At 40.8% G+C, this 9,850-nt stretch overlaps 1 protein-coding gene across 2 annotated transcripts in view; it reads right to left on the bottom strand.

Annotated features, from left to right (window-relative positions):
- Nucleotides 1–269: 269 nt before the first annotated feature.
- LRRC8E (leucine rich repeat containing 8 VRAC subunit E) overlaps nucleotides 270–9,850 on the bottom strand; it is a 61,788-nt gene continuing 52,207 nt past the window's right edge. For both annotated transcript variants that reach the window (XM_089661230.1, XM_089661231.1), the window contains one exon: nucleotides 270–5,115. In XM_089661230.1, coding sequence (XP_089517356.1) covers nucleotides 2,842–5,115 — 2,274 coding nt within the window. In that variant the 3' untranslated portion in view covers nucleotides 270–2,841. The remainder of the gene's footprint in view (nucleotides 5,116–9,850) is intronic.

Here is a 9,850-nt window from a genome sequence, read left to right as displayed (position 1 = left end):
CCAGCACCCAGGTTGTCCACGTGGAATGAAAAGAGCAAGTCTGCAGCGGAGCCATGATTTTGGGTAGGTTCATGTATATGGACACATTCTCCAGCACAGCATAAAAACAAGCGTATTTAGGTGTTTGGGAACTTCTGGTGCTGCAAAATGAATGGTTGCAGGCAGCTGTGCACGCACACAGATGTAAAGTCCCGACTGCAGAATATCTGAATACGCCCTTGTGAATGAGTCCTAACCCTAAATACTGCAATACAAGAAAATACACACAATTTAATGAAATGTTTTATTTTTTTTCCTTAAATAACATTTAAAACAAAGTGTACATCCAGACTAAAGGGTCATCAGATGGTGATCAGTCCACTAAAGGATCATCAGATGGTGATCAGTCCATAAAAACATAAGTCATGACAAATTCTCCCTGATAGAAGTACATGGAAAATCTGCATTGAGTGTGGTCACTAGGTGGTGGAATGACTGTACATTTAATGATCGCATTTCATTATTAGGAATGGGTAGCTCATGCTTTATGTAAAATTTACATGGTACTGACCACACTGGAAAAAACACTCAGACCTGTTTTAGTATTTGGCCTTGAGTTGTATGATTATTCCAGATTCTCCAGTTAATAGGCAGGTGAGCCTTGCAATTTAGGCAGCTACACATGGTATCATTGTAGTGTCCAGATAGCATTTGGGAGCATAAAAAATGTTCACAGTGCCTTGGTCAGACATATTGGCTGTAGTAAGATGCCTTAGGTGATCTAAACCTGGCCACACATTACAACCTAATTTTTCTATTTCAATTAGATTCCCCATTAACTATGTAGTTGGAAGCTCTTCCTCAAAAATCCATACCATCAACATACAATCAGGTAGGTCCTCACATTACAGAGGAGTTTTTAGATCTAAATGGAATTGTACAATCAGATGAAAGTGTGTGGCTACAAGGCCAGGTTCTGTTTCAGATCTGATCTGCCTGATCTTCAGAATTAGCCAACAACTAGTGGTGTCAATTTAAACAATTTTTTTTTGCCTCCATATATTATATTGGGCAGACCCTCATACAATGCAGTTATTGGTAAATTAGATTAATCTAAGATAAAATATTAAACAAGATTTGACCGAGTGGCCAGCGTAACTCCCAGACTACTGTATGTCCTATTAGAATGGACAAAATAGAGAGCACCTGGCTCTATGCTGGTAGGATGGGCACTCCAAAGTTCCTACTCAAGGTAAAAAGAAGAATTGGAAAGTCACAGTCATTACACCAAACAGTTACCACACAAGGGTAATGCAGTTTATACTTCCTATTAATAAAACTCAAGCAAAACTAAAAAACATGGTTGTTTTATGGAGTTCAAGTAGGGTTTATATGTCATCCAATACCACTTCTCTTTTGCCAGTTAACCTCATGGTTTCAAAAATAAAACAGGACACAAAATGAGCTTCTGTCCGGTCTGTATTCAGTCAGGTTTTAACAAAAAGCAAGGAAGAACCAGGACAGGAAAAAAAAAAAACCACTTTCAGGGAACCATGGTACACAATCCCACATACAAAAAGGCAGGACAAACACCAGAGCTTTCTATTAGGCCCCATGGCAGTGAAGACAGGAGATCCACTCCTAAATCATGAACTATTGTCCTATGCTTATGTGGCTGTGCAGTATGAAATTTTGTCAGAAACATAATTGAGAAAGACAGGGAGAATTGCCAACATTCATGGGTACATACACATAGCTAGTGTTGAATAAAAACACCAGTTTGTGTTTGAACAAGGATAACCTAAAAAAGGTATAGTCCACCCAAAAAGATTACGGTATTTTAAATTATGGGAATCCGGGGTGGGCAATGTTAACCATAGTCTTTTTATATACTTCTTGACAGCGCTACCAACTGAAAGTCCTCATTATAGCTTATGACACGGTTTGTATCCAACTTAGCATACACCTTCTCCATTATTAAAAAAAAAAATTAAAAAAGTTATAAAATTAATTTTAGGAGACGGCTCCAATTCTTTTAGGAGTTTAATATTTGCTTCTATAATACAAGAAGAGTTATGGGAACATTTAAAAAGTGGGCAGGAACAGAGCCATAACATCAGACTCCTCAATTCCTCAAGAAATACAAGTATCAAGTGGGCAACTTAGCCCACAAGAATGCACTTGCAACAGAAGCATCACTTATAGGTGAACTTAACCATTTGTGTATCTACAGCCAAATTGTTTTGGATAGGAGTAAGGAAGGGTTAGAACTCCTGACAGCAATACAAACCTGTGTGTGCCACCACTGGGGAGATTCACCCCATCTATAAAAATGGTGAACATTACCCCCCAGGACTAAAAGAAAGGGGGAAAAAAATAAAACAAAAATTCTGAGTGGTTACTGGACCTGGAGTAAAGGGGAATAACCCATGAGGGAATTTCCTTCACTTTGAACTGATCTCATTTTGTCTCTACAATACAGGAAGTGAAGGGAGAATTCCCCATTGAGAAACAGAAGGCCAAAAAAAAAAAAAAAAAATCTTGCTTGGGTTTTAACCAGTCCCTACTCAAATAAGGCTTTGGTTGAAATTGTACTAAAGCCATTGTTGAGGTACAAATATGCATTACAGCTACATATAGGAGACAGAAACGTAGAAAAGGATGACAGTCTTCCAACTCTAGGATTCTTTACTCTTCCTGTAACAGAGTGTTCACATGACAACCTCTTTCAATTCGGATTTTATCCCACAGAAACATCTTTTTCACGGCTATCTATTTTGTTCCCTCTCTCTAGTTAATTTCCTGTTACTCCCTGTGGTAAAATCTTGTCATTCCTAAGCTTTCTTCCTAAGCATTCCCTCATCATTCTTCACTTAATCTCTCCCTCACATTAAGTGGTAAAGTGTCCAGTAACGAATGCTCCACAATAAGACCTGTCTTCTTAAGAGCAACACATGCTCCAAGTTCCTGAGGCAAAACATCAATCATATTCCCTTTTAATTCAAGCCTCACTAAGGACACAAGAGACCCAACTTTTGGGGACAAACTTGTCAGCTTATTCTGTGCCAACTTCAATGTCTTAAGCCTTTGGCAGAAGAAAAGCTCATTGGGAAGATCTTCTAAAAAGTTTCCAGTCAAAGACAAAAACTGCAACATCTGTAAGACTCCGACTTCTGGAGGCAACTCACGGATCTCGTTGTGGGAGAGGTCAAGGTGGCGGAGCTTGGTACAGAGGAATAGCGGAGATGGCAAAACAAGAATTTTGTTACGATTTAAGCTCAACTCTTCTAGTATCTTTAGTTTACGGATGTGGTCAGGGATGTAAGCAATCTGATTGTGCCAAAGTCGAAGAACACTTAGTTTCCGACAGTGCTGCAGACTTATGATCTCTTCTATGGTGTGCAAGTTGTTCTCCTTTAGGTCCAGCGCCTGCAAATTGGTAAGGCTGAAGACTGCATGAGGAATGCGTTCTAAATCACATCGAACCAACTCTAGTTCTTTCAACAAAGAAAGTCTTTTTAAAGCATTAAGTGTGAGAAGCTTTGTCCCATCATTGTGGATTCTAAGTTTCTGTAAGTGGCTAGCCACATCTGTAACAGTCTGGGGGACTTTAGAAAGATTGCTCTTCAGAGTAAGAACTTTGAGGCTCTTTAGCTCCCGCAAGCTTTCCAGAGTAGCTGTTTTTGAGAGGTCTTGAGACAAGTATCCAATTAGGTGGAGCTCCTCCAGGGCACGAAGGCTAAACACCCAAAGAGGAATCTCTTTAACATCATCAAACTTTATCTGAAGGACTCTGAGGTGATCTCGCAGGTAAGCCAGGGAAGCATGTTGCACTTTGGCTGGACAGTTGAACAAAGACAATTCTTCCAATCTGACCAACTTTGACACTAGAGGAGGGATCAAAGCTTCAGTCAGCATTTCCAGCTTAAGAGATTCAGTCTCTGTCACCTCAAACACAGTATCTGGCAAGCCTGGAAGCTTAAAGAGATGCAGCTCGAGGCGGCCTTCTGGTGTATGCTGAAGTTTGTGTCTAAGCTTATCAGCTGGCCACTCATGGTTAAGATTAAGCTGCCTCAACCGACTTTCACTGACCTCAGATAAAAAGACAGCAAACCTCTTAGAGTAAAGAGAATCATATTGATCCACTAAATGAAGCACGAATGCAAAGTCATTTTTTACATCGGGGATATCTCCAATCCCAGTTTCCTCACGCACAGATCGGAAGGAGTATTCCTTCAGTGGACGACGGAACAGCCAATACAGAGTATAAAGACAAGTCAAACCATAGACCCCCAAGAAACACAAGTATGAGATAGCCAGTTTAGAGAAGAGGTGAGCTTTGGTGTGGTTGCAGCAAAAGCTGTTGTATCCAGTCATGTCTTCAGTGTGCACACTACAGGGAACAATAAAGTGTATTTTTCCTACCAGTGCAGCATTGTAGATTGTGATAAGGACAAATTTGCAAGTTTTCAGTATTGTCTGGCGCATATACATAGAATAAAGAAGATCTCCCTCTTCTACATGATGTCGAAACTTTTTAACCCTCTCAAAAAGAGCTTTAGCCTGCTCTCCTTCCTTTTTGTCCAAAACACTAGCTGAAGGTGTGTCTGCCACTAGCTTTTCTGGAACTGGAAGTTCAGCAGTTGCGGGGCTATTCTCTTCAAAATTAGGCTTTGAGAGCTCCCTGTCAATGGTCTTCTCTTGGTTAGTTTCTCCAGAAACCTCAGAAAGAGCTCGAGTTGTCCACGGGGAGTCAAAACACTTGCCTAAAATGGAGATGAAGTGTTCTATTTTGGAACTTGTACCAGGAAACTTGAACCAGAAATTGCCAAAAATAATAAAAATAAGGGTATGGATGACTACAAGGTATGGAAAGTATTTTGCATACCAATGCAAGGCTGTTTCATAGCACATTTGGTTTATGAAGCTATATTGTTGAAGGTCTAAGTTGTTCCGTAGTCCACTCATCTCACGTGGAGGTAAAGATGTAGAAATTGGGGTAGGAGTGAATGCAGCCACATCATCTTCACTTGCATTTGTGGCTTCCAAAGTTTGGGTGAACTGTTGACAATGTATTTGAGAAACCCTGTCAGCTGAGGTATGATTGGGAAGACAGATGATTTTGTCCTGAGTTATCTGTTACAAGAGACAAAAAGTAAAAGGTTTATCATACAAAAAGGAAAAGTATATTTTATTCAGAATATAACCAAACTACGAGATATTACTAGAAGATTTTCAGAAGAATTTTAGTAATTTAATTTGAAGCCATTTTCCATAGTGCTTTAATTTCTTATTCTCTGGACTAAGCTAGGCTCTACATTAAAAAGTCATTCCACCAAATAAGATTTCAGATTTTAGTAGATGCTAGCAGGGGTGGACTGACAACTCATGGGGCCCCCGGGCAATAGGGGATCATGGGGCCCGTGTCCTCATCTACACTCAACCCACACCCAAAAAAGCCTATAAAAAAGTACCAGGGGCATCTCATGGGGCCCCCTACTGACCCCAGGCCCTTGGGCAGTGCCCGAGTGGTCGAATGGTCAGTCCGCCCCTGGATGCTAGCTCAGCCAGAGGTGCCATTTGAGTTTGGGTGCCAAATGTGAATTTGAAAGTGAAAAGTCAGGCAAGAGGAGAAGGTGCCCGATTCAGCAAAGTACAGCAATGTTGTATTTTCTAAAAAAAGTATGCTACTTTTAATCCTGACCTGACCAAATTATGTCTGTTGATGGCCACATCTACTTGGTTCCAGGGGGAAGAAAATGAACCGGGTTTCATGTTACAATCCAGTTATGGTTGTAACATGGTCAGAAATATGGACTTCTTTAAAATTCATCTTCACCAAAACATTGCTTTAAGTTTTTAGGAGCATGACAGAAGAGCTAGAAATTCTGGCACGTGTTTACTGCTGTCCGAGGCTTCTTTGGGGTGACTTTTCTGACCTTATCATGGTGACCCAAGGACAAAAAATGACCACTAAAAAGGTGTCATTAGGGCAGAAAGGGACAGCAATAAAACCTTACAGATTTGAAATAGAAAGGTCTCCAGCATACTAAAAAAATAAAACATAAAAAAATGTAAAAAGAAAAAAAAAGGAAATTTCTGCCGCCATTTCTGTCTCCATTGGAGAGAAGTCCATCACTTCCTGTCCCATGCACATCACTTCATAAAAGACAGGAAGTGTGAGGATATGGAGATACAGTGAGCAATAAAAATCTAAATACCAAAATGATCTGGAGGTCTGGATCAAGCCAATTAAAGTGTATGCCAAGACTAAATGAAGATATATTTAGTACATCTCTGCAATACATGCACATTTCCCTAGAATGTATTCTTTTATACAGGGTGCAAGAAATAAAAAAAAAAAAAAACTTTTGATGTGCCAGATGTACGCTACATTATACTCCAACCTTCCTCTTTGACATGACAACGCAGCTCTGAATTCAAGTATGTGGTGTCAAGACTTGCCTACTTAAAGCAGAACTACACTGCATTTGAGCACCGCAAACCAAAAATGCTATTTAATTCATTTTTAATACTCAAAGCTAACTCACCCATCCATAATGCCAATAGTAGATAAGGACTTTCAAATATTCACCTCATGAAGTCATCAAATCAATATAGAATCCATATACATAAAAATAAATATGTTTTATTTACAGTTCATGATAAAATCCCTGTTTCTAGACTGAGGGCCATAGAATGGGTAAAGGATATACCTTGTTATATCATTTTGGCTACTACATACAAGGGTTTGTGTTTTCCTCTATTATATTAGGTGGATTGTTTTTTATCTAAAGCCATCCATACAGCATACATAGCATATTTACACACTGAGTCCATAGTGGTGGTGAAGTGGCATTTTTTATTGTTTTGGTTGATTTTTTTGTTGTATTTGTGTTTGGTGTTTTTGGTCATTTTTTTTTCTTTTGTTTTATTTCTGTTTGTGTTCTGATTTAATGATTGTTGGTTCCTCTGTAATGCTGACTTGTGTCCCCATGGGTGGGGCAGCCAGGGAGCATGTTCAATTTCCTTTGAGTGTTGGGTTTGTGGTCCCAGGTTTGCACTTCCACCTGCGATCCTCCTTGGAACTCATATGGCCAAGATGTTTGACCTCTCTTCCCGTATCAGGTGATGTCACCTCCAGTCTGCGTGCACATTTTCCGGCATCCTCTGAATTAGAGAACGCTGGCGGGTTTCTATCTATTCTCTGGGTTCGGCATACATGGGGAGGGACTGGCCCCCTTCACCCATTGGTGGGTTTCTTTTGCACTGTGGCAGAAAAAAAACTGTGGGTTAATCCTTGAGAGGCAAAGCGGATTTACTGCATATAAGGAAGGTGCATTTCTGGCCCTGGCCATCTTGAATAAGGGCAGATGATTCATGTAGCATTTACTTCCTGGAATCCATCTTCCCTTTGCTCAGGCATGTGGGCAGGAGGGTTTGAAACAAGTAAATTTAGTATACCTTCCTATCTAGTTACTAATGCTAGCAGCATAAGGATTAAAAATAGTCAATGTTGCTTAAGAGAGTGAGGTTCCGCTTTGATCGATTATTAAGAACACAGACTTCTCATCTCCATAACCCTCCCCTCTAATCTTCATAACCCTATTAAGGTTTATCAGAGTTATTATACCTTAGAACAGGAGGGGGAAAAAAAGGGGGTGACATGATTTTCTATGCATTATCATTTGGTTGTGCTGGAGGAGTCAGGCCAAGCTGGAGCATCATTGCCCACAGGCTAGAACACATCACTGAAATAATACCCACAGGAACAGTAATTGATCATTTGCAGACCTCATGCATATCTAAACTAATAAACACAAACAGAAAGGGGCAAACACCTAGTGCATTATCTTTAGCACCTTATTGGGTGTAGCAAATGAAAATATACCCACAAGCTCAATAGGCTGAAAGCATGTAAAGAACACACAGGCACGAAATACAGACTACCGCTGTCCAGCTCCAACTGGTGAATGGATGACCAAGCCAGCTGACACGTTTCGGGGAAATGGCCCCCTTCCTCAGAGCAATGGCTCTGAGTATATTTTCATTTGCTCCACTTAATAAAGTGCTAAAGATAAGGCAATAGGCATCTGCGCCCAGTTTGTGTTTTCGGCATTGAATTTCCCCAATTTGAGGAGGGCTGCACTGCCCACGCTTCCAGTTTGGGTTGCTTGACTTCAGCACGACTCTGTAGCATAGGATGGGGGCCTCCATCACTTTCAAGTGCTGAAGTGTCAAGTTTTTTTTGTATATCTCCATATCTAAAACAGAAGGAGTCAGTAAACCATTGGTGCATGTTTACATGTGTTTGAAGTGCAGACCACACTGCACAGCATAAGACAATAATCTGACCAAAAACCCCAAAACTGCAGTGGAATTTCAGAGTCCTGGGACTCCGTATGCACAGGGAGGGGGGCTCTGCAGCTAACCCCTTCGCATCCAGATGAACCGGACTGTACGGAAGTTGTGTGCACCACACAGAGAACAGCAGCTGCCATAAACACCTTCTGTAGCCTTGGAAGTATGTCTACAACATTTAGTGTTTATTTTATTACAGGTGCTTTTATAGCGCCGTCAATTTACGCAGCGCTTTACATACCGGTATATATTGTACATTCACATCAGTCCCTAATCCTCAAGGGGTGTACAATCTAAGGTCCCTAACTTACATTCATTCATACACATATACTAGGGACAATTTAGACAGGATCCAATTAACCTACCAGTATGTCTTTGGAGTGTGGGAAGAAACTGGAGTAACTGGAAAAAAACCCACACAGGCACAGGGAGAACATGTAAACTCCAGGCAGGTGGTGCCATGGTTGGGCTTCGAACCAACACCCTAGTACTGCCAGGCAGAAGTGTTAACCATTTAGCCACTGTGCTGCACTGTTGTTGCAGGCTGGATGTCAAATACAAAAGGTGCAATGCCCTCCTAAGACAAATCTTAGCACACACTTAGGAGAGGAGAAAAAAAAAAATTAAAGAACAGCCCCATTTTTCATCAAGCAACCGGCACAGAAGGAACAAAAAACAGGTAAGGCTAGAGTTCTGCTTTAAAAAATAAATCTGACACAGAGGGATGGCTTCAAAGTCCAAATTCATTGCTCTAAAGGCTCGTTAACAGACCAGTCTACTTGAATTTGGAAATAAAGGAAAAACACATTTCCTCCTCTAAAATCCTTTAAGCTCCCTATATTGTACATAAAGACAGATTAACAAGGAAACATGGAGCTTTGTACTGGAGGTAATAGATATACTGGAGGTAATATATCATCAGCATGAATGTATATGCATGAAAGCAATGCTAAATTACAGTTTACTGGCAAGGAAAGGAGGAACCTGATCCAATTTATCCAGGAGTAAGAAGACAGAGTAATGGGATTACTGGTCTCCTACTCTCCATATTAATGGACGGAAATGGAGTTTAGTGAACACATTTTCCATTATATGTAAACGTGTTGGTGTGCACGGCATACCTTGAGAGATTAAAAGAACCAGCTCACATATTTTCAGTTATTAAAAGGATCAGTCCACCAAAAACTGCTATTTCATTTGACAATTTCTTATATTTCTCAGATACTCTTTGTGAGATCTCAGTGCCTAGTTCCTGAGTCTACATACCTTCTCTGCCCATGATACAGGATTTTGTGCTACTTTATGGAGATTAGGAGACCACCACCTGCCCCCTCGGCCCTGTCTTCCTCCCAGCCCGGACACCACCCCCCATTGACTTCTCCATCACATCCAACAACGCCACCATCAAACCCACCCTGCAGGCCAGAGTACTTGGTGTCATTCTGGACTCCAACCTATCCTTCCAGCCCCAAGTCCAATCTTTACCAAACTTGTGCAGGCTCCACCTCCG

This window comes from Staurois parvus, unplaced genomic scaffold (genome assembly GCF_062004578.1).
Source record: "Staurois parvus isolate SC_StPar_1 unplaced genomic scaffold, SC_StPar_1.0 ptg001328l, whole genome shotgun sequence".
NCBI classification, from domain to species: domain Eukaryota; kingdom Metazoa; phylum Chordata; class Amphibia; order Anura; family Ranidae; genus Staurois; species Staurois parvus.
Note: the sequence above shows the minus strand (reverse complement) of the source record. Positions and strands in the feature narration are given on the sequence as shown.